General features: G+C 39.4%; 1 protein-coding gene across 1 annotated transcript in view; it reads left to right on the forward strand.

Moving 5' to 3' along the window:
• The window catches only part of LOC117512652 (transcription initiation factor TFIID subunit 4-like), a 68326-nt gene that overhangs the window by 11795 nt on the left and 30953 nt on the right, over positions 1–25578 (forward strand). Inside the window, exon 2 of the mRNA XM_034172805.1 lies at positions 13231–13373. Coding sequence (XP_034028696.1) covers positions 13231–13373 — 143 coding nt within the window. The remainder of the gene's footprint in view (positions 1–13230; positions 13374–25578) is intronic.

Below are 25578 nucleotides of genomic sequence, written 5' to 3' on the forward strand. Positions count from 1 at the left end.
CCTTTTCTTCTAACAACACTCAATAAGCCTTTGGGAACTGAGGACACTAATTGTTGAAGCTTTGTAGGTGGAATTCTTTCCCATTCTTGCTTGATGTACGACTTCAATTGTTCAACAGTCCGGGGTCTCCGTTGTCGTATTTTGTGCTTCATAATGCGCCACACATTTTCAATGGGTGACAGGTCTGGACTGCAGGCAGGCCAGTCTAGTACCTGCACTCTTTTACTATAAAGCCACACTGTTGTAACACATGCAGAATGTGGCTTGGCATTGTCTTGCTGAAATAAGCAGGCATGTCCCTGAAAAAGACATTGCTTGGATGGCAGCATGTGTTGCACTAAAACCTGGATGTACCATTGATGGTGCCATCACAGATGTGTAAGTTGCCCATGCCATGGGCACTAACACACCCCCATACCATCACAGATGCTGGCTTTTGAACTTTGCGCTGGTAACAATCTGGATGATGTTTTTCCTTTTTTGTCCGGAGGACACAACACCCATGATTTCCAAAAACAATTTGAAATGTGGACTCATCAGACCACAGCACACTTTTCCACTTTGCATCTGTCCATTTCAAATGAGCTCGGGCCCAGAGAAGGCGGCGGCGTTTCTGGATGTTGTTGATGTATGGCTTTCACTTTGCATGGTAGAGTTTTAACTTGCACTTGTAGATGTAACGACGAACTGTGTTAATTGACAGTGGTTTTCTGAAGTGTTCCTGAGCTCACGCTGTAAGATCCTTTACATAATGATGTCGGTTTTTAATGCAGTGCCGCCTGAGAGATCGAAGGTTACAGGCATTCACTATTGGTTTTCGGCCTTGCCGCTTATGTGCAGAAAGTTCTCCAGATTCTCTGAATCTTCTGATTATACAACCACTGGCAAAAATTATGGAATCACCGGCCTCGGAGGATGTTCATTCAGTTGTTTAATTTTGTAGATAAAAAGCAGATCACAGACATGACACAAAACTAAAGTCATTTCAAATGGCAACTTTCTGGCTTTAAGAAACAGTATAAGAAACCAGGAAAAAAAATTGTGGCAGTCAGTAATGGTTACTTTTTTAGAACAAGCAGAGGGAAAAAAATATGGAATCACTCATTTCTGAGGAAAAAATTATGGAATCATGAAAAACAAAAGAACGCTCCAACACATCACGAGTATTTTGTTGCACCACCTCTGGCTTTTATAACAGCTTGCAGTCTCTGAGGCATGGACTTAATGAGTGACAAACAGTACTCTTCATCAATCTGGCTCCAACTTTCTCTGATTGCTGTTGCCAGATCAGCTTTACAGGTTGGAGCCTTGTCATGGACCATTTTCTTCAACTTCCACCAAAGATTTTCAATTGGATTAAGATCCGGACTAATTGCAGGCCATGACATTGACCCTATGTGTCTCTTTGCAAGGAATGTTTTCACAGTTTTTGCTCTATGGCAAGATGCATTATCATCCTGAAAAATGATTTCATCATCCCCAAACATCCTTTCAATTGATGGGATTAGAAAAGTGTCCAAAATATCAACGTAAACTTGTGCATTGATTGACGATGTAATCACAGCCATCTCCCCAGTGCCTTTACCTGACATGCAGCCCCATATCATCAATGACTGTGGAAATTTACATGTTCTCTTCAGGCAGTCATCTTTATAAATCTCATTGGAACGTCACCAAACAAAAGTTCCAGCATCATCACCTTGCCCAATGCAGATTCGAGATTCATCACTGAATATGACTTTCATCCAGTCATCCACAGTCCACGATTGCTTTTCCTTAGCCCATTGTAACCTTGTTTTTTTCTGTTTAGGTGTTAATGATGGCTTCGTTTAGCTTTTCTGTATGTAAATCCCATTTTCTTTAGGTGGTTTCTTACAGTTCGGTCACGACGTTGACTCCAGTTTCCTCCCATTCGTTCCTCATTTGTTTTGTTGTGCATTTTCGATTTTTGAGACATATTGCTTTAAGTTTTCTGTCTTGATGCTTTGATGTCTTCCTTGGTCTACCAGTATGTTTGCCTTTAACAACCTTCCCATGTTGTTTGTATTTGGTCCAGAGTTTAGACACAGCTGACTGTGAACAACCAACATCTTTTGCAACATTGTGTGATGATTTACCCTCTTTTAAGAGTTTGATAATCCTCTCCTTTGTTTCAATTGACATCTCTCGTGTTGGAGCCATGATTCATGTCAGTCCACTTGGTGCAACAGCTCTCCAAGGTGTGATCACTCCTTTTTAGATGCAGACTAACGAGCAGATCTGATGTGATGCAGGTGTTAGTTTTGGGGATGAAAATTTACTGGGTGATTCCATAATTTTTTCCTCAGAATTGAGTGAGTCCATATTTTTTTCCCTCTGCTTGGTCTAAAAAAGTAACCGTTACTGACTGCCACAATTCTTTTTCCTGATTTCTTATAGTGTTTCTTAATGCCAGAAAGTTGCCATTTGAAATGACTTTAGTTTTGTGTCATGTCTGTGATCTGCTTTTTTTCCTACAAAATTAAACAACTGAATGAACATCCTCCGAGGCCGGTGATTCCATAATTTTTGCCAGGAGTTGTATTATGAACTGTAGATGATGGAATCCCTAAATTCCTTGCAATTGAACTTTGAGAAACATTGTTCTTAAACTGTTGGACTATTTTTTTTTCAGGCAGTTGTTCACAAAGTGGCGAGCTTCGCTCCATCTTTACTTGTGAACAGCTAAGCCTTTTGGGGATGGTCCTTTTATACCCAATCATGACACCTGTTTCCAGTTTACCTGTTCACCTGTGGAATGTTCCAAACAGGTGTTCTTTGAGCATTTATCATCTTTCCTAGTCTTTTGTTGCCCCGTCCCAGATTTTTGAAATGTGTTGCAGGCATCCATTTCAAAATGAGCAAATATTTGCACAACAACGTCTATCAATTTGAACATTAAATATCTTGTCTTTGTGGTGTATTCAAGTGAATATAGGTTGAAGAGGATTTGCAAATCATTATATTCTGTTTTTATTTACATTTCACACAACATCCCAACTTAATTGGAATTGGGGTTGTACTTCCGGCTAACTGATTCTGCTCTTTTTCTTTCTGTCTGAGGCATTGATGAGACCTTGTGAATTAAAAAACATTCTGGACTCGCACGCCATTCCAACTCATTGTGGAAACTTTGCATAGTTTTTTACCACCCTTGGAAAAATGTCAGCTGCAGTAATGTTCAGAATAATAGTAGTGCTATGTGACTAAAAAGATTAATTCAGGTTTTGAGTATGCGAGTATTTCTTATTGTTATATACATAAGTTTTCCCCTCTCCAATCAACTTTTTAATCAAACTACGCTGTTCTTCAATCAATCAATCAATCAATTTTATTTATATAGCGCCAAATCACAACAAACAGTTGCCCCAAGGTGCTTTATATTGTAAGGCAAGGCCATACAATAATTACGTAAAAACCCCAACGGTCAAAACGACCCCCTGTGAGCAAGCACTTGGCGACAGTGGGAAGGAAAAACTCCCTTTTAACAGGAAGAAACCTCCAGCAGAACCAGGCTCAGGGAAGGGCAGTCTAGTGCTGGGACTGGTTGGGGCTGAGGGAGAGAACCAGGAAAAAGACATGCTGTGGAGGGGAGCAGAGATCAATCACTAATGATTAAATGCAGAGTGGTGCATACAGAGCAAAAGGAGAAAGAAACACTCAGTGCATCATAGGAACCCCCCAGCAGTCTAAGTCTATAGCAGCATAACTAAGGGATGGTTCAGGGTCATCTGATCCAGCCCTAACTATAAGCTTTAGCAAAAAGGAAAGTTTTCAACTTAATCTTAAAAGTAGAGAGGGTGTCTGTCTCCCTAATCCGAATTGGGAGCTGGTTCCACAGGAGAGGAGCCTGAAAGCTGAAGGCTCTGCCTCCCATTCTACTCTTACAAACCCTAGGAACTACAAGTAAGCCTGCAGTCTGAGAGCGAAGCGCTCTATTGGGGTGATATGGTACTATGAGGTCCCTAAGATAAGATGGGACCTGATTATTGAAAACCTTCTAAGTAAGAAGAAGAATTTTAAATTCTATTCTAGAATTAACAGGAAGCCAATGAAGAGAGGCCAATATGGGTGAGATATGCTCTCTCCTTCTAGTCCCCGCTAGTACTCTAGCTGCAGCATTTTGAATTAACTGAAGGCTTTTCAGGGAACTTTTAGGACAACATGATAATAATGAATTACAATAGTCCAGCCTAGAGGAAATAAATGCATGAATTAGTTTTTCAGCATCACTCTGAGACAAGACCTTTCTAATTTTAGAGATATTGCGTAAATGCAAAAAAGCAGTCCTACATATTTGTTTAATATGCGCATTGAATGAAATATCCTGATCAAAAATGACTCAAAGATTTCTCACAGTATTACTAGAGGTCAGGGTAATGCCATCCAGAGTAAGGATCTGGTTAGACACCATGTTTCTAAGATTTGTGGGGCCAAGTACAATAACTTCAGTTTTATCTGAGTTTAAAAGCAGGAAATTAGAGGTCATCCATGTCTTTATGTCTGTAAGACAATCCTGCAGTTTAGCTAATTGGTGTGTGTCCTCTGGCTTCATGGATAGATAAAGCTGGGTATCATCTGCGTAACAATGAAAATTTAAGCAATGCCGTCTAATAATACTGCCTAAGGGAAGGATGTATAAAGTGAATAAAATTGGTCCTAGCACAGAACCTTGTGGAACTCCATAATTAACCTTAGTCTGTGAAGAAGATTCCCCATTTACATGAACAAATTGTAATCTATTAGATAAATATGATTCAAACCACCGCAGCGCAGTGCCTTTAATACCTATGGCATGCTCTAATCTCTGTAATAAAATTTTATGGTCAACAGTATCAAAAGCAGCACTGAGGTCTAACAGAACAAGCACAGAGATGAGTCCACTGTCTGAGGCCATAAGAAGATCATTTGTTACCTTCACTAATGCTGTTTCTGTACTATGATGAATTCTAAAACCTGACTGAAACTCTTCAAAAAGACCATTCCTCTGCAGATGATCAGTTAGCTGTTTTACAACTACCCTTTCAAGAATTTTTGAGAGAAAAGGAAGGCTGGAGATTGGCCTATAATTAGCTAAGATAGCTGGGTCAAGTGATGGCTTTTTAAGTAATGGTTTAATTACTGCCACCTTAAAAGCCTGTGGTACATAGCCAACTAATAAAGATAGAGTGATCATATTTAAGATCGAAGCATTAAATAATGGTAGGGCTTCCTTGAGCAGCCTGGTAGGAATGGGGTCTACTAGACATGTTGATGGTTTGGATGAAGTAACTAATGAAAATAACTGAGACAGAACAATCGGAGAGAAAGAGTCTAACCAAATACCGGCATCACTTAAAGCAGCCAAAGATAACGATACGTCTTTGGGATGGTTACGAGTAATTTTTTCTCTAATAGTTAAAATTTTATTAGCAAAGAAAGTCATGAAGTCATTACTAGTTAAAGTTAAAGGAATACTCGGCTCAATAGAGCTCTGACTCTTTGTCAGCCTGGCTACAGTGCTGAAAAGAAACATGGGGTTGTTCTTATTTTCTTCAATTAGTGATGAGTAGTAAGATGTCCTAGCTTTACGGAGGGCTTTTTTATAGAGCAACAGACTCTTTTTCCAGGCTAAGTGAAGATCTTATAAATTAGTGAGATGCCATTTCCTCTCCAACTTACGGGTTATCTGCTTTAAGCTGCGAGTTTGTGAGTTATACCACAGAGTCAGGCACTTCTGATTTAAAGCTCTCTTTTTCAGAGGAGCTACAGCATCCAAAGTTGTCTTAAATGAGGATGTAAAACTATTGACGAGATACTCTATCTCACTTACAAAGTTTAGGTAGCTACTCTGCACTGTGTTGGTATATGGCATTAGAGAACATAAAGAAGGAATAATATCCTTAAACCTAGTTACAGTGCTTTCTGAAAGACTTCTAGTGTAATGAAACTTATTCCCCACTGCTGTGTAGTCCATCCGAGTAAATGTAAATGTTATTAAGAAATGATCAGACAGAAGGGAGTTTTCAGGGAATACTGTTAAGTCTTCAATTTCCATACCATAAGTCAGAACAAGATCTAAGATATGATTAAAGTGGTGGGTGGACTCATTTACATTTTGAGCAAAGCCAATTGAGTCTGATAATAGATTAAATGCAGTGTTGAGGCTGTCATTCTTAGCATCTGTGTGGATGTTAAAATCGCCCACTATAATTATCTTATCTAAGCTAAGCACTAAGTCAGACAAAAGGTCCGAAAATTCACAGAGAAACTCACAGTAACGACCAGGTGGATGATAGATAATAACAAATAAAACTGGTTTTTGGGACTTCCAATTTGGATGGACAAGACTAAGAGTCAAGCTTTCAAATGAATTAAAGCTCTGTCTGGGTTTTTGATTAATTAATAAGCTGGAATGGAAGATTGCTGCTAATCCTCCGCCTCGGCCCGTGCTACGAGCATTCTGGCAGTTAGTGTGACTCGGGGGTGTTGACTCATTTAAACTAACATATTCATCCTGCTGTAACCAGGTTTCTTTAAGGCAGAATAAATCAATATGTTGATCAATTATTATATCATTTACTAACAGGGACTTAGAAGAGAGAGACCTAATGTTTAATAGACCACATTTAACTGTTTTAGTCTGTGGTGCAGTTGAAGGTGCTATATTATTTTTTCTTTTTGAATTTTTATGCTTAAATAGTTTTTTGCTGGTTATTGGTGGTCTGGGAGCAGGCACTGTCTCTACGGGGATGGGGTAATGAGGGGATGGCAGGGGGAAAGAAGCTGCAGAGAGGTGTGTAAGACTACAACTCTGCTTCCTGGTCCCAACCCTGGATAGTCACGGTTTGGAGGATTTAAGAAAATTGGCCAGATTTCTAGAAATGAGAGCTTCTTCATCCAAAGTGGGATGGATGCCGTCTCTCCTAACAAGACCAGGTTTTCCCCAGAAGCTTTGCCAATTATCTATGAAGCCCACCTCATTTTTTGGACACCACTCAGAGCCAGCAATTCAAGGAGAACATGCGGCTAAACATGTCACTCCCGGTCCGATTGGGGAGGGGCCCAGAGAAAACTACAGAGTCCGACATTGTTTTTGCAAAGTTACACACCGATTCAGTGTTAATTTTAGTGACCTCCGATTGGCGTAACCGGGTGTCATTACTGCTGACGTGAATTACAATCTTACCAAATTTACGCTTAGCCTTAGCCAGCAGTTTCAAATTTCCTTCAATGTCGCCTGCTCTGGCCCCCGGAAGACAATTGACTATGGTTGCTGGTGTCGCTAACTTCACATTTCTCAAAACAGAGTCACCAATAACCAGAGTTTGATCCTCGGCGGGTGTGTTGTCGAGTGGGGAAAAACGGTTAGAAATGTGAACGGGTTGGCGGTGTACACGGGGCTTCTGTTTAGGACTACGCTTCCTCCTCACAGTCACCCAGTCGGCCTGCTTTCCCGGCTGCTCGGGATCTGCCAGAGGGAAACTGACGGCGGCTTAGCTACCTTGGTCCGCACCGACTACAGGGGCCTGGCTAGCTGTAGAATTTTCCACGGTCCGGAGCCGAGTCTCCAATTCGCCCAGCCTGGCGTCCAAAGCTACGAATAAGCTACACTTATTACAAGTACCATTACTGCTAAAGGAGGCCGAGGAATAACTAAACATTTCACACCCAGAGCAGAAAAGTGCGGGAGAGACAGGAGAAGCCGCCATGCTAAACCGGCTAAGAGCTAGTAGCTGCGCTAAGCTAGCGGATTCCTAAAAGCACACAAAGTGAATAATGTGTAAATAATTTAGAGGTGATTCAGCAGAGGGAGTGCTTTAGTTAAGGCACATGAAGATTACACTGTGAAACAAATCGTTATCTAGGTAACTAGATCAATCTAACTGCGCAGATTAAACAGCTAACAGATGCAGCAAAACACCGCTGTGCTCCGGAACAGGAAGTAATACAATACCGCATTGTATCAAGACATTGTTCTTCTGAACAATGTCTTGAACGTCCCATTTTCCTCAGGCTTTCAAAGAGAAAAGCATGTTCAACAGGTGCTGGCTTCATCCTTAAATAGGGGACACCTGATTCACACCTGTTTGTTCCAAAAAATTGATGAACTCACTGACTGAATGCCACACTACTATTATTGTGAACACCCCCTTTTCTACTTTTTTTAATAATAGCCCAATTTCATAGCCTTAAGCGTGTGCATATCATGAATGCTTGGTCTTGTTGGATTTGTGAGAATCTACTGAATTTACTGGTACCTTGTTTCCCATGTAACAATAAGAAATATACTCAAAACCTGGATTAATCTTTTTAGTCACATAGCACTACTATTATTCTGAACACTATTGTACCTATTTTCTAACCCAATCTATAGCCTGCGTATCCCCATGGGCAACATGCTAGTTTATCATTAAACCTCAAACACAAGAATATGCAAATAAATAAAAAATACTGTTTTTTCTGTAATTCATCCCCTTTAGTAATTGTCTTTCTGTGAGCAAGATTTAAATTTGGACTATATTAATTTTGAAATCTGCTCCTAGCAAGTTCAGATCTGAATGGGGGGGAAAAATCTATTAATGATTCATACTGGGTTTTTTTTTTCCAAAAGGTTTACATGTAACAAATATCCAAGTTTCTTAATGAACAGTCAGTTAAGTGCTAACTAGCTTGAACTAGCGAGCTGTTTTCTGTATCAGAGCAAGTACTCTGTGGTTCAGATAGCAGCTTGTGGTTCAGGCTAATGCTTGTCTCCAAATGAAAATGATTTGAGTCTGTGTTTCCTTGAAAAATGTTGAAAAGCAGGTGTTTGACTCAGATTAAAAGCAGTCAGGACAGAAAAAAACCTGTTGTTGCTGTAATCTGGTGGAAGGAAAAAAGTCTGCATTAATGCTAGCGCTCTGAAAGTAGAATAACTAAGTATAAAATGGCTATTATTCTGAAATGGTTTGTGCAGTGTATGTATTTGTTAAACAGTACATCTTTACAAACATTACTGTCACTGTCCACTCTAGGGCTGTCACGATTAGGAATTTCTGGAGACGATTAATTGTCAGGCAAATAATTGTGATTGACGATTATATTGTCTAGTTTTTTCTTTTTTTCCCTTCTTTATATTCTACTATCGCGGTATGATTACACCACTCTGGAAAAACATTTGGCTTCTCTGAGTGGAGAAGCCAGGAATAATACAACATTTTTATTTTTTATCTTCATTTTACATATAGTTAGGGCTGTCACAATTAGGAATTTCTGGAGATGATTAATTGTCAGACAGATAATTGCGATTGACGAATATATTGTCTTTTTTTTTCTTTTTCCCCCTTCTTTATACTCTGTTGTAATATAATTACACAACTCTGGAAGAACGTTTGGCTTCTGTTAGTGGAGAAACTGGGAATGGTGCAACATTTTTATTTTCATTTTACATACAGTCCCAACTTTTTCAATTTTTATTTATTTGTTCAATCTTGAGCTTACTCAAGATTGAACAAATAAATACCTTTGGAAAATAACAGCTGTTAAAGTTCAGAGTTTTCACCTGCTTTTTGTGATCTGTGCGTTTGAACATCACCACAGCTTCTCCATGTCAGGGTTTTTTGTTTTTTGTGGCTCAGTTCATTCATATATTCTCATTTTTTAAATATGTTTTTAAAGCTATTTCACCGTTTATTTCATCTCATGATCTCATAAATTCAGCATACGACGCGCACATGGTGTGAACACGACGGTAACGGCAGAATCACACCTTTAGAGAAAGTTCAGAGGGAAGTAAAAGCAGCTTCACTTTTTTTTTTTTTTTAACTTGTTCACTCGGGTTAAAATCCTCTCTCTTTTCCGCGCTCGCTGCGCACTGATGGTTCTCAGACTGTAACGTGTCACGCCTGTATTCAGGAATCTCCCTCACGCACCCCCTCCCTCCCAGTCTGCAGCCTGTTGACTCCGTGCGTGCGCGCACACACACACACACACACACACCGACAGCTCCGCATTTTAGACGGCTTTTGAAGAAGACGGCCACTGTTTTAATCGGCCGTCTTATCCAAACGGCAGGACGGCTCGCTCTTCAGCCTCCATGTTATTGTCCCGCCTTAAGACGAGAGCGAGGCTGCAGCACAATGACGTCAGATTCTGAGTCGTTTTATGCTTTGTGGATAAAATAAATAATTCACGGTAATCGCGAATATGAAAAATAATCGCGAATATGAAAAATAATCACGATTGACGAATATTGTAATAATTGTGACAGCCCTATCCACATCTGGACCTGATTGCATGTGATGACCTCCCGGGCTGTGACTAGGGTTGGGTATCGAGCAGAGGTGGGACAAAGTCACTATCAAATCACTCTCAAGTCATGAATCAGCAACTCCCAAGTCATAATGACCACCAATTGTTTGCAAGCAGACTTGGGACTTGCAAATTGATGACTTGAGAATGATTTGACAGTGACTTCCTCCCACCTCTGGTATCGAGAACCGGTTCTTTTCGAGAACCGTCAAGAAATGATTTGGTCCACTGATATCAATAGCCTTTTTTCTTAACGATTCTCTTATCGGTCCTTCAGAGCAGCCATTGTTTTTGAGGGTGTTTATCAGGAAACTAAAATTTCTCTACTTTGATTGCAAATCCTGCAGTGAGTCTGTAATCAACCGCTTCTGCAGTGGCTGTGCTTGAAGCAATGAAGCAGTGCTCCGACCTGCTGCTTCATTGGATCTCTGTAGGGCTGAAACGATTAATCGAGTAATTCGAATAATTTGATTACAAAAAATGGTTGAGGCAAATTCTTTGTCTCAAAGCTTTGTTTAAAGCTGTAGTACATATGCCAGGCCTGTAGGTGGCACTGTAACGCTCCCACAAAAAACCGAGAAGATGACTGTAGTGCATGCCCATAACTAATGTAAGCACTAATCAATGTAGCAGGTGATGCTACAAGTTTACAAAGCCACATGCTGAGTAAAATAAAGTTTTTAAGAGAAAGGGTCTGTGCTGATCATCTGAAATGGACTTATTATGCATTTAAAGTGAAGCAGTGTGTTTTATATATATATATATATATATATATATATATATATATATATATTTTAAATGTGGTTTGCTCCACTGGCTGCTCTCCACCTCCGCAGATGAAGTGAAAGGAAGCGCACTTTAAATTAATCCTGTTTAACTATTCAAAAAAAAAAGAAGCTTTTTTCAGATTTGATAAGAGTTTTTATCAACAGGCTGTAGAGTTAAGTTATCAGTGCAGCTGTTGTGGAAATGTTGCACTCCACAGCCGTTTTTTCAAAGGCGTTGTTATTCGCCAAGTATCCACAGAAAACAAGGAATTTGACTTTGGTTTGAGCTGCTCTGTACTTCATGTAGAAATATACACTAAACACTGAATAAACCATAGCAATAAAAAGTGCAAATAAGAAGTGCCTGGGCTTATGGTTTGGCAAAGCTCCAAAACTCTTAATAATGTGAAAAAATAAATAATTACCTGGGAAAACAGAGAGAGGGAACATCCTAAACTTAAAAATCTGCATGATAGCACAGCGACATTGTGCCATTGCTTAGGGAGACCCCTGCCACTACCGATATTGTTTAAAAATATAAAAGGACTTTTTTATCAGATTACTCCATTAAGCGATAAAATAATCAATAGAATACTTGATTCCAAAAATATTTGATAGCTGCAGCCCTAGTTCTCTGCTTTGCTGCTTTTCAGAAGTGGCAAATCCGTTTCTTAACCCCTCTCAAAGCCATTAAAATATGTCAATCACGAGTCACTTTTGTGTGGATTAATGGCCCAGTCACACGGCACTTAACGAAGGGTGACGAAGCCCTGACGAAACAAGAAATCTGGACTTTCGTTGACTGTCGTTGGCATTGTTTACACTTCGTGCAGCCTCCTTCCTGCAGCTGGCGCTACGTCAGGATTTTTAAGCTGTTGAAAAATTTGAACAAAGGGCAACGAAAACCTCAATTCGTCTGTCTCGTTTTTCTGTCGTTCTTGACGTTTTTTAATTGTTTGTTTAGTTTTTCTCACGTTATTGTTTAATTTGACATCATTGGTGCAGCTGAACGTTTTCACACAGTGCAGGAGCCGGTTTGTGAGCACGGAAACTGCTGCTGCTTCATGTACTGTTGGAAATTACAGGGCAACCTCAGCCTGCTTGCTTGGATTTTTTTTATCTGTGTGGGGGAGCAGTTTCAATGGGCTCAGGCACCTTACATAGGCCAGAATTAATCTTTTGTGTGGATATAATTATTTTGCCACAAGCAACTGTTGAATTTGAAACAACAAAAAATTTGTGTAATTTCCGACGGTACTTGAATGCAGCATCAGCGGCAGCAGGAGCTCCTGCGTGCACTGATTATTTTGTATTAAATATAACAATATGAGTGTAGGAATGATAATCCAGTCTTTCTGTACATGTGGCAACGGGTAGATGAATCAAAAATTATTATATAAAGAGCTGTTCTGGAAGGAAGAATTTACGTTGTGGACACCTCTTTCCAAACGTTGTAATACAGACAACAAACCAAAACATTTTTTTTTCTCCCAAAATAAGACATTGTGTTTTATGAATTACATCCTGACTTGCAGCGTACCCGGCTGAGCTCAGCTCAGATGTTATGGAGTTACATTTGTGTCATTAATATCTGAAAGTAAATGCTTTTGACAAAAACTACAGATCTGGTTTATTTCTATTTATGTCCAGAGATCAAGAATCCAGTGACCAATTTTATATTTATTTACTTTAAGACTCAATAAAATGTTGTTGACATAGAAAACCTGTAAAGCCTACTTTTAGTATACAGAAAATTCACAGGAGGTATTGATAAGGGATTTCATAAGGAATCAGATCGATAAGTGGAATCGATAATGGCATTGATATCGATAAAATCTGATCAGAACCCATCCCTAGCTGTGACTGGTCAGATCAAACTTCTCCGGCCATCCATCCATTTTCTAAACCTACTTATGTCAATGTAGGGTCTGGGCACTGAAGCTTATCCCAGTTATTCCTGGGTGAGAGGCGGAGTACATCCTGAGACAGGTTGCCAGACTATCGTAGTGCCAGATCAAAGTAATCCACAGTGCAAATAACAATTTAGAAACACCAAGCAGTGGTATATAACTATCCATGTTGTCAATGAGGGGCAGTTTCAGTGGTGAGACAGTGGAACTGATGCGCCACAAACTTTGGGTCATTTCACTCCTCTGATATTTGCCTCTTGTAGGTGTGGTCTTGGTTCGCAGTGAGAGTGGGCAGCTGCTGATGATTCACCAGCAGACCTTGGCTCAGATGCAGTCCCAAAGTGCCATGACACCAAGACCAGCAGCCCCAACCAGCACTCCACCCATTCATATCACTTCTCTACAGGTACTCCCACACTGACACTGTGACTACAACAATGCTGGATGCATCGGGCGATTGTTGGTACATGTGACCATAAACCGATAAGGAACTGGCCAGCCATTAATGGTTCCAAAGGCCTCCACGTAACTCAGGTACAAAAAGAAAAAAAAAAGAAATTCACCACTCACTTTCATGATGTAAGCCACGTACAATTCCACCTGGAAAGTTTCCATGCAAAATATGCAAAATCCACTTTATCAAACTCCTGCCGGGCCATGCCTCTGATCAACATCAAATTAGGCTGTGTCTCAATTCACGGGTCACAATTCTCTGACAATTGCATTTGTCGACCGCGGGACTACACTGTCTCATTTCAAAGGCAATGTGGAATGCAGTTGAAGAATGTAGTCTTCCCTGAAAACTGCAGTCAAACAATCTCTAGAGTCATTGCGTGACAATTTCAGGCTTCATATGTACAATTACACATAAGTAACGTTTATAAGTAAAGTATATGTATATAAGTATTGAAAAATGATTACTAAACTACAGGTTTCAGTCACTATGCTAGCTTGTCATATGCAGCTGTTAAGGTTGCTGTGCTACAGAGTGTAGGGACAGGATGCGCTAATGATGCAAGTGCTGCTGTTGATGTGATGCAACCAGTGCATTTTTGTGGTGTTTTATATGTAATGAAAATAAATTATCTGTGTGTCTATGAAAGCCAGAAAATGTTTTGTGGGCTGGGCAGTCTCATTTCACAGTGACTGGATCAGCCTCCATGCTGTCGAAAGCCTTCGAATGATGCGGCCCCTGAACTGAGACACAGGCAAAACTTAACTTTAAATCATCCTGCAATATATTTGTTGACATTTCCCCCCACTTTAACTGCTTTACTGATAAATGCTGTGGTAATAAATTAGCTCCCTCAAGCATTTCTGTCAGAAACATTGTTTTGTTGTTATCACAGGGATTTCATAGGTGTCAAACTGATTCCAGAAAGGGCCAAGAGGGTGCAGCTACTGACTCCACCAGGTGACTCCACTGATTAACATCACTTTGAACAGATGGAATCAGTTCATCATTGAAATCACCTGGTGGAGTTAGTGGCTGCAAAGAAAACCTGCACCCTCTTGGCCCTTTCTACAACCCCTGGCAAAAATTATGGAATCACCGGCCTCAGAGGATGTTCATTCAGTTGTTTAATTTTGTAGAAAAAAAGCAGATCACAGACATGACACAAAACTAAAGTCATTTCAAATGGCAACTTTCTGGCTTTAAGAAACACTATAAGAAATCAAGAAAAAAAGATTGTGGCAGTCAGTAACGGTTACTTTTTTTAGACCAAGCAGAGGAAAAAAATATGGAATCACTCAATTCTGAGGAAAAAATTATGGAATCACCCTGTAAATTTTCATCCCCCAAATTAACACCTGCATCAAATCAGATCTGCTCATTGACATTGACCCTATGCCATGACATTGACCCTGTGTGTCTTTTTGCAAGGAATGTTTTTGCAGTTTATGCTCTATGGCAAGATGCATTATCATCTTGAAAAATGATTTCATCATCCCCAAACATCCTTTCAATTGTCCAAAATATCAACATAAACTTGTGCATTTATTGATGATGTAATGACAGCCATCTCCCCAGTGCCTTTACCTGACATGCAGCCCCATATCATCAATGACTGTGGAAATTTACATGTTCTCTTCAGGCAGTCATCTTTATAAATCTCATTGGAAAGGCACCAAACAAAAGTTCCAGCATCATCACCTTGCCCAATGCAGATTCGAGATTCATCACTGAATATGACTTTCATCCAGTCATCCACAGTCCACGATTGCTTTTCCTTAGCCCATTGTAACCTTGTTTTTTTCTGTTTAGGTGTTAATTATGCCTTTCGTTTAGCTTTTCTGTATGTAAATCCCATTTCCTTTAGGCGGTTTCTTACAGTTCGGTCACAGACGTTGACTCCAGTTTCCTCCCATTCGTTCCTCATTTGTTTTGTTGTACATTTTTCAATTTTTGAGACATATTGCTTTAAGTTTTCTGTCTTGACGCTTTGTCTTCCTTGGTCTACCAGTATGTTTGCCTTTAACAACCTTCCCATGTTGTTTGTATTTGGTCCAGAGTTTAGACACAGCTGACTGTGAACAACCAACATCTTTTGCAACATTGCGTGATGATTTACTCTCTTTTAAGAGTTTGATAATCCTCTCCTTTGTTTCAATTGACATCTCTCGTGTTGGAGCCATGATTCATGTCAGGTCCACTTGGTGCAACAGCTCTCCAAGGTGTGTTCACCTCCTTTTTAGATGCAGACTAACGAGCAGATCTGATATGATGCAGGTGTTAGTTTTGGGGATGAAAATTTACAGAGTGATTCCATAATTTTTTCCTCATAATTGAGTGATTCCATATTTTTTTCCTCTGCTTGGTCTAAAAAAGTAACCGTTACTGACTGCCACAATCTTTTTTTCTTGATTTCTTATAGTGTTTCTTAAAGCCAGAAAGTTGCCATTTGAAATGACTTTAGTTTTGTGTCATGTCTGTGATCTGCTTTTTTTCTACAAAATTAAACAACTGAATGAACATCCTCCGAGGCCGGTGATTCCATAATTTTTGCCAGGGGTTGTAGAATCAGTTTGACACCTATGGATTAGATGGCAGTGTTCTATGCATTTTGACCCATCTACTGGATTGCACTGTAAATAGTGCCTGCCAAATATCACACGGTCGTTGCATTGAAGATTCACACTTAACAAACAGAATTTTCAGTTTTGCAAATGCCTTTTTTTAACAAATGAAAATAATAACATATTTAACCAGTACGCATTTATTTGTAAAAACCAACACACGTTACAGTATCTTGTGTGTTGGTTTTTTTTACATATAATAAATCAACCAATCAGTGATGAGCGGAGGCTCATTTTCCCATAATGCCTTTTGGCATCTGTGTGTGTTAATGTTCAAACCTTCAGAATTAGTGCATTATTTTAAAATTAAAAGATATGTTATATTTTCATTTTGTAAAAATGACAGAGTTGGCATTAATCTATATAAACTATCCAGATAAATTTGGGGTAACGTATATCATAGCTACGACAGACTGGCGTCCTGTCCTGGGTGTACCCCACCTCATGCTCTATGACTGCTGGGATAGGCTCCAGTCCCCGCGACCCTTGATTGACTAAGCGGTTAAAGATGTGTGTGTATCATAGAATCCTATGGATGTTGACCTTGCTTAACCTTTGCTCAACACAGTCAAAACTGTTCCATTGATTAATGCTTTTATGAAAAATTGAACAATACAACCCCTGGCAATAATTATGGAATCACCGGCCTCGGAGGATGTTCATTCAGTTGTTTAATTTTGTAGAAAAAAAGCAGATCACAGACATGACACAAAACTAAAGTCATTTCAAATGGCAACTTTCTGGCTTTAAGAAACACTATAAGAAATCAGGAAAAATAATTGTGGCAGTCAGTAACGGTTACTTTTTTAGACCAAGCAGAGGTAAAAAAATATGGAATCACTCAATTCTGAGGAATAAATTATGGAATCACCCTGTAAATTTTCATCCCCAAAACTAACACCTGTATCAAATCAGATCTGCTTGTTAGTCTGCATCTAAAAAGGAGTGATCACACCTTGGAGAGCTGTTGCACCAAGTGGACTGACAAGAATCATGGCTCCAACACGAGAGATGTCAATTGAAACAAAGGAGAGGATTATCAAACTCTTAAAAGAGGGTAAATCATCATGCCATGTTGCAAAAGATGTTGGTTGTTCACAATCAGCTGTGTCTAAACTCTGGACCAAATACAAACATGGGAAGGTTGTTAAAGGCAAACATACTGGTAGACCAAGGAAGACATCAAAGCGTCAAGACAGAAAACTTAAAGCAATATGTCTCAAAAATCGAAAATGCACAACAAAACAAATGAGGAATGAATGGGAGGAAACTGGAGTCAACGTCTGTGACCGAACTGTAAGAAACCGTCTAAAGGAAATGGGATTTACATACAGAAAAGCTAAACGAAAGCCATCATTAACACCTAAACAGAAAAAAACAAGGTTACAATGGGCTAAGGAAAAGCAATCGTGGACTGTGGATGACTGGATGAAAGTCATATTCAGTGATGAATCTCGAATCTGCATTGGGCAAGGTGATGATGCTGGAACTTTTGTTTGGTGCCGTTCCAGTGAGATTTATAAAGATGACTGCCTGAAGAGAACATGTACATTTCCACAGTTAGAACATGTAAATTTCCACAGTTATTGATGATATGGGGCTGCATGTCAGGTAGAAGCACTGGGGAGATGGCTGTCATTACATCATCAATGCACAAGTTTACGTTGATATTTTGGACACTTTTCTTATCCCATCAATTGAAAGGATGTTTGGGGATGATGAAATCATTTTTCAAGATGATAATGCATCTTGCCATAGAGCAAAACTGTGAAAACATTCCTTGCAAAAAGACACATAGCGTCAATGTCATGGCCTGCAAATAGTCCGGATCTTAATCCAATTGAAAATCTTTGGTGGAAGTTGAAGAAAATGGTCCATGACAAGGCTCCAACCTGCAAAGAGAAAGTTGGAGCCAGCTTGATGAAGATTACTGTTTGTCACTCATTAAGTCCATGCCTCAGAGACTGCAAGCTGTTATAAAAGCCAGAGGTGGTGCAACAAAATACTAGTGATGTGTTGGAACGTTCTTTTGTTTTTCATGATTCCATAATTTTTTCCTCAGAATTGAGTGATTCCATATTTTTTTTCCCTCTGCTTGGTTTAAAAAAGTAACTGTTACTGACTACCACAATTTTTTTTTCCTGATTTCTTATAGTGTTTCTTAAAGCCAGAAAGTTGCCATTTGAAATGACTTTAGTTTTGTGTCATGTCTGTGATCTGCTTTTTTCTACAAAATTAAACAACTGAATGAACATCCTCTGAGGACTGTGATTCCGTAATTTTTGCCAGGGGTTGTAGATTAGTTATGCTGCCTATAATGGGTTGTCTGCATGATGCTATCATGTTAATATGGACCAACATTTCTTAGGGCTCCTTCACACATAGTGTGAATAAAGTGCTACTCAAGGCGAAACAGCTCTTATGATCGAACCACGAAACATTGCGCCGATGGGCAGACATGCACGACTGTTCGTGCATGTGGGAACACACTGCCGGCAGCTGTGAAGAAAAAATAAATAAGAAATAAAAAAATACATGCTGTGAGGGTTTTGTGCACGCAGCAGCACAACAGCTTTTCACAACAGATTTTCATAGCAGCTGGAAAAAAAAATTACATGCCACCCACGGTACTCGAACCCGCGCCTTCAAAGCTCTTATTGCCACTCAGAAACTTTACCACTGAGCTACAATTGCTGTCCTGTGAAAGCTGCGGGAACCTGCCTGATATAAGGAAGGAGATGGATATATTTAAAATGAAATAAACCCATACACCATATAAAAACACCACATTTATCAAGCGGGCAATACAAATATGATCCATCTGTTCCTCTGTAGATGACTCATGGTACAGACATACAGTTATGAAATAACATGAACAAGAAGCAGTTCGATCTTCTTGTGTCCATATCTGCTGGTCCGCTGCTGCCAGCCAGCCCGCGCCTGTTCTGCCTGACGTGTCTTGTGGATGGCGCGCTGCAGCACAGACACTGCATCATGTGGAATAGAGCTTACATGGGTGACGTGACAGTCATATTGCCCGCTGCATGTTATGAGCTGGCGGTTCAGTTTCATTCTGGGGAAAGCCTGTGAATGTGCAGCGGATCGATGGGCTCGCACAGTGCACACTCTGTCTTTCAGCAGCTGGTGTGCGCAAATAGTTGTAGCAACAGGTGTATGATTTATACGTTTTGCACACGATTCCTGCTTCATGCGCACTTAATGCGCAAATTGACCAAATTTGCACTGTGTGTGAAGGGGCCCTTAGGAATGTTTCCAAAGCCTTGTTGAATCTATGCCACAAAGAATTAAGGCTGTTCTGAAGACAAAAGGGGATCCAGCCCAGTAGTAGCAAGGTGTACCTGATAAAGTAGCCGGTTAGTGTATATTTCATCAGTTCTTTGTTGTGGTTTGTTTTGTTATTTCGTTCTTGGTAGTATGACCAAAGCAGATGGTCACCCCACAAAGTCTGGTTGATTGAGGGTTTTTTTCCCCTGTATTCAAATTGCCTGAGGGAGTTTTTTTCTTACCACTGTTTCCACTGTGCTTGCTCAAGGAGTAGGTAAGGTTAGACCTTACTTGTGTGAAGCACCTTTGGGAGACACAAGTTGTGATTTGGTGCTGTATAAATAAATAGAATTGAATCAGTCAGTCATGATTATTATTGTTGTTGATTGATTGTTGATTGATTGAATAGTTTTCCAAATTGACAATATCCTCTGACTTTTACCTTGCTCAACATTAACGGTGGTGTGCTTGTGCAATGTAACTAGAAATATGTTAGTGCTTTGTATCAGTTGTCCATCTGGGCAAGCAAGTGCTAAATTATACTTGCAGTGGTCTGACATTAAGATTAAGTCTGGGAATGTCCCAATCTGATCAGAATCTGCACTGTAAAAGCAATTTTTGATTGATTGGTGTCTGATAAATTCATCCAGATTCACTAAACCGGTGCTTCCTCTTGCTTCGTATCAAATGCACAGTATGAATGGAGGAAGCCAGTCAGTGCTGCTAAGGCGTTCAACACAGAGCTGCAGTGCATCATGTTTTTAAGTGACGTTGTAACACTCTACTTTGGTTTAAAAATGCAACATTTATTTTATTTACACAGATCATCAACAATGCACATCAGTCTCTGTTACGTAGTACATTTTAAATGCATTTTTTGCACATAATAATAATGCTATTAATAATTATAATAATACTATTAATAATTATAATGATGTTAATTGTAATGACTACACTTTTAACAACTAAAACTCTGTTTAATCAATATTACCCTGAATCAAGGCTTTGAACCGGTTCATGGAACTAAAACGAAAACCAGAAACTTTTGGTATTTCCCTAGCAATAAAAAGGAAACCAGAAACTTTATATTTGCATTTAATGCTCTGGAACACAACTGTTTATTTAAAATAATGTTAAGGATTAATGCCATTATTTTTTTTTTTTGTTATTGAATAGATTTCCATTTACAATGACCCGGTGAGGACTTTAGACTCCATTATTGCTCCACACCAAAACAGTTGGTGGTGATTAAAGTGGATATGACACTTAAAGACAACATAGTCTTATTACATGTAACAAAAGTTACATAATTCGGTCAACCTAAGCGTTTTGGGAAAATGGGGAATAAGTTTCATTACACTAGAAGTCTTTCAGAAAGCGCTGTAACTAGGTTTAAGGATATGTTTCCTTCTTTATGTTCCCTAATGCCATATACCAACACAGTGCAGAGTAGCTACCTAAACTCTGTATGTGAGATAGAGTATCTCGTCAGTAGTTTTACATCCTCATTGAAGACAACTTTGGATGCTGTAGCTCCTCTGAAAAAGAGAGCTTTAAATCAGAAGTGCCTGACTCCGTGGTATAACTCACAAACTCGCAGCTTAAAGCAGATAACCCGTAAGTTGGAGAGGAAATGGCATCTCACTAATTTAGAAGATCTTCACTTAGCCTGGAAAAAGAGTCTGTTGCTCTATAAAAAAGCCCTCCGTAAAGGTAGGTCATCTTACTACTCATCACTAATTGAAGAAAATAAGAACAACCCCAGGTTTCTTTTCAGCACTGTAGCCAAGCTGACAAAGAGTCAGAGCTCTATTGAGCCGAGTATTCCTTTAACTTTAACTAGTAATGACTTCATGACTTTCTTTGCTAATAAAATTTTAACTGTATTAGAGAAAAAATTACTCATAACCATCCCAAAGACGTATCGCTATCTTTGGCTGCTTTCAGTGATGCTGGTATTTGGTTAGATTCTTTCTCTCAGATTGTTCTGTCTGAGTTATTTTCATTAGTTACTTCATCCAAACCATCAACATGTCTATTAGACCCCATTCCTACCAGGCTGCTCAAGGAAGCCCTACCATTATTTAATGCTTCGATCTTAAATATTATCAATCTATCTTTATTAGTTGGCTATGTACCGCAGGCTTTTAAGGTGGCAGTAATTAAACCATTACTTAAAAAGCCATCACTTGACCCAGCTATCTTAGCTAATTATAGGCCAATCTCCAACCTTCCTTTTCTCTCAAAAATTCTTGAAAGGGTAGTTGTAAAACAGCTAACTGATCATCTGCAGAGGAATGGTCTATTTGAAGAGTTTCAGTCAGGTTTTAGAATTCATCATAGTACAGAAACAGCATTAGTGAAGGTTACAAATGATCTTCTTATGGCCTCAGACAGTGGACTCATCTCTGTGCTTGTTCTGTTAGACCTCAGTGCTGCTTTTGATACTGTTGACCATAAAATTTTATTACAGAGATTAGAGCATGCCATAGGTATTAAAGGCACTGTGCTGCGGTGGTTTGAATCATATTTATCTAATAGATTACAATTTGTTCATGTAAATGGGGAATCTTCTTCACAGACTAAGGTTAATTATGGAGTTCCACAAGGTTCTGTGCTAGGACCAATTTTATTCACTTTATACATGCTTCCCTTAGGCAATATTATTAGACGGTATTGCTTAAATTTTCATTGTTACGCAGATGATACCCAGCTTTATCTATCCATGAAGCCAGAGGACACACACCAATTAGCTAAACTGCAGGATTGTCTTACAGACATAAGGACATGGATGACCTCTAATTTCCTGCTTTTAAACTCAGATAAAACTGAAGTTATTGTACTTGGCCCCACAAATCTTAGAAACATGGTGTCTAACCAGATCCTTACTCTGGATGGCATTACCCTGACCTCTACTAATACTGTGAGAAATCCTGGAGTCATTTTTGATCAGGATATGTCATTCAAAGCGCATATTAAACAAATATGTAAGACTGCTTTTTTGCATTTACGCAATATCTCTAAAATTAGAAAGGTCTTGTCTCAGAGTGATGCTGAAAAACTAATTCATGCATTTATTTCCTCTAGGCTGGACTATTGTAATTCATTATTATCAGGTTGTCCTAAAAGTTCCCTGAAAAGCCTTCAGTTAATTCAAAATGCTGCAGCTAGAGTACTGACGGGGACTAGAAGGAGAGAGCATATCTCACCCATATTGGCCTCTCTTCATTGGCTTCCTGTTAATTCTAGAATAGAATTTAAAATTCTTCTTCTTACTTATAAGGTTTTGAATAATCAGGTCCCTTCTTATCTTAGGGACCTCATAGTACCATATCACCCCAATAGAGCGCTTCGCTCTCAGACTGCAGGCTTACTTGTAGTTCCTAGGGTTTGTAAGAGTAGAATGGGAGGCAGAGCCTTCAGCTTTCAGGCTCCTCTTCTGTGGAACCAGCTCCCAATTCGGATCAGGGAGACAGACACCCTCTCTACTTTTAAGATTAGGCTTAAAACTTTCCTTTTTGCTAAAGCTTATAGTTAGGGCTGGATCAGGTGACCCTGAACCATCCCTTAGTTATGCTGCTATAGATGTAGACTGCTGGGGGGTTCCCATAATGCACTGAGTGTTTCTTTCTCCTTTTGCTCTGTATGCACCACTCTGCATTTAATCATTAGTGATTGATCTCTGCTCCCCTCCACAGCATGTCTTTTTCCTGGTTCTCTCCCTCAGCCCCAACCAGTCCCAGCAGAAGACTGCCCCTCCCTGAGCCTGGTTTTGCTGGAGGTTTCTTCCTGTTAAAAGGGAGTTTTTCCTTCCCACTGTCGCCAAGTGCTTGCTCACAGGGGGTCGTTTTGACCATTGGGGTTTTTACGTAATTATTGTATGGCCTTGCCTTACAATATAAAGCACCTTGGGGCAACTGTTTGTTGTGATTTGGCTCTATATAAATAAAATTGATTGATTGATTGATTGACAGCAGACACTTTCCTCTACCGTCTCCATATTCTCGCACCGCTCACAGGAACACCTAAAATGTCAACTCCAAATAATATGTTCACAATAATCTTGAAATGGTCAAGGAACTTGTAAAAATATCAGTGCAATACGTAGTAAACACAGCGGCGGCATGTTCACTGTTGTTTTCGGTGATCTTTTTTGAAACTTTGCCGCTTATTTCCTATTCTTTTGTGAAAATAACGTAACAAAACACAGATGAATGCAATGCCTGGCACTCAAACGGCAAAAACCCCAAGGTAATGATGGTGGTCCGCAAGTAGTAGCTACACTATCGCAGCTCCGGAAAAATAACAAAGGCAGTAAACAAATGCTCGAATCGAAAATGCTATAATTATAGTGTTATAAACAGCAGCAACAAAAATCAAAGCCTCCCTTACCATTCCGTATTCTGCAGCCTTTCAAAATCCATCGGAATTGGCACGTCTCTTGCCTCTGCTTCGGCTCCACCATAAGCACCGTCTGCATTATTTTCGCTGCCAGAATGCTCCTGGTTTGAATGTTCGTCTGAAAGATACGGCTCGAATCTTTAGGGTCTAATCACTGCTGCAGCATCCTCAGGATCCGAGTCAGTCTCGATTTCCTCACAGAAATAATCCACTTTTGAAGAGGAGTCAGAAAAGTTCTCGATCTCGTCACTGTCCATGCTGAGGTCTGTCTGTTCCTGTTGTCAATCTAACAGACAAACATGGGACTCTACACGCTGTGACGTCACGGCATCACGTGACCGCTGATGGAACGCTGCCAGCGCACTTTCAAGAAACACACTTTTGAGAAGCTGTACAAACTTTATTTCTCAGTGATAATGATTAAAACCACTTTCAACTTACTATACTGTATGTATATTTTGATATTTATATCAGTTTAACCTAATTTTTTAGGTGTCCTATCCACTTTAATGAACCTTGCCAGTTTGCAAACCGCCAATAAACTTGACAGAGGAAGAAGAAGAAAACCCATATAGGTTCATTTCCATCTGTGTATGTGACCGCTGATGGAACGCTGCCAGCGCACTTTCAAGAAACACACTTTTGAGAAGCTGTACAAACTTTATTTCTCAGTGATAATGATTAAAACCACTTTCAACTTACTATACTGTATGTATATTTTGATATTTATATCAGTTTAACCTAATTTTTTAGGTGTCCTATCCACTTTAATGAACCTTGCCAGTTTGCAAACCGCCAATAAACTTGACAGAGGAAGAAGAAGAAAACCCATATAGGTTCATTTCCATCTGTGTATTTTAGATGTTGGCAGGACAAAGCACTGTTGTCCCGTGTTTCATGCTGAGAAACGCGCCCGAAGCAAACATCAAGTGACTTCTTTAAAAACACTGCATTTATTTGGGTCACTGTTGTGCCTTTATTTTTTGTTGTTGTTGTCTTGGTGGATCAAATGGGATTTTTTTTCATAGAAAGCAGAATGCAGAAGATATGTCAAATGCCTGAACGCTGGCAGGAATATATGTCTGCTTTTAAAATAACTTATTTTTCTTGTTGTTGTGGGACAAAATGCTGGAGTTCACTGGTTCAGGCTGAGAAACACACCTGGAAACACACCCTGTGTCAATCAGACTGTATAATCCCCCCCCCCCGCATGATGAATACATAATGAACAGAGTTATTCAGTTACTCAGAGTTATGTACAGTATTGTTGACCATGTTATGCAGAAAACGTTCACTGTTTATTGCCACTGTTTCGGTACTCTGGCAAAATAATTTCCTTTGGGATAAATGAAGTTGATCTTATTCCTAAAGGCAAAGGTGTAAAGGAGCACAGCTAACAAGCTAATTAATGTCTTTATATGGGCAGAAAATGCGAATAAACTGCTTCTTTCAGCCACTGAACAGACGATCATACTGTTTATGTTTGGAACAAACCAGTTGGGGAACAAAAAAACTCTGGTTCAAAGCCCTGTTCTGAATGTCCTTGTTTTACGCCTACAATTCTGTATCAAGTGACATTGAGAAGCCAAAAAAAAAAGTTTATTTTTTTAAAATAAATAAATTCACTCCTATATGGCAACATTTTGTAACAGAAAAGATGAGAATTAGCAAGGTTAATATTACTAAAAATGCCATCCATCTTGATGTTGCATTTATAGTACCAGATTGGAGGAAATGACTTCATTATAAAATAGTTGTTAAAAATTTCCTGAAGTGTGCTATGCAAAAAGCAGGGCAAGTGGCACAAAATGCTTAATGTCAAAGCCTGCCGTTTTGTAACACAGAAA

The sequence above is a fragment of the Thalassophryne amazonica genome, chromosome 6 (assembly GCF_902500255.1).
Source record: "Thalassophryne amazonica chromosome 6, fThaAma1.1, whole genome shotgun sequence".
In the NCBI taxonomy this organism is placed as follows: domain Eukaryota; kingdom Metazoa; phylum Chordata; class Actinopteri; order Batrachoidiformes; family Batrachoididae; genus Thalassophryne; species Thalassophryne amazonica.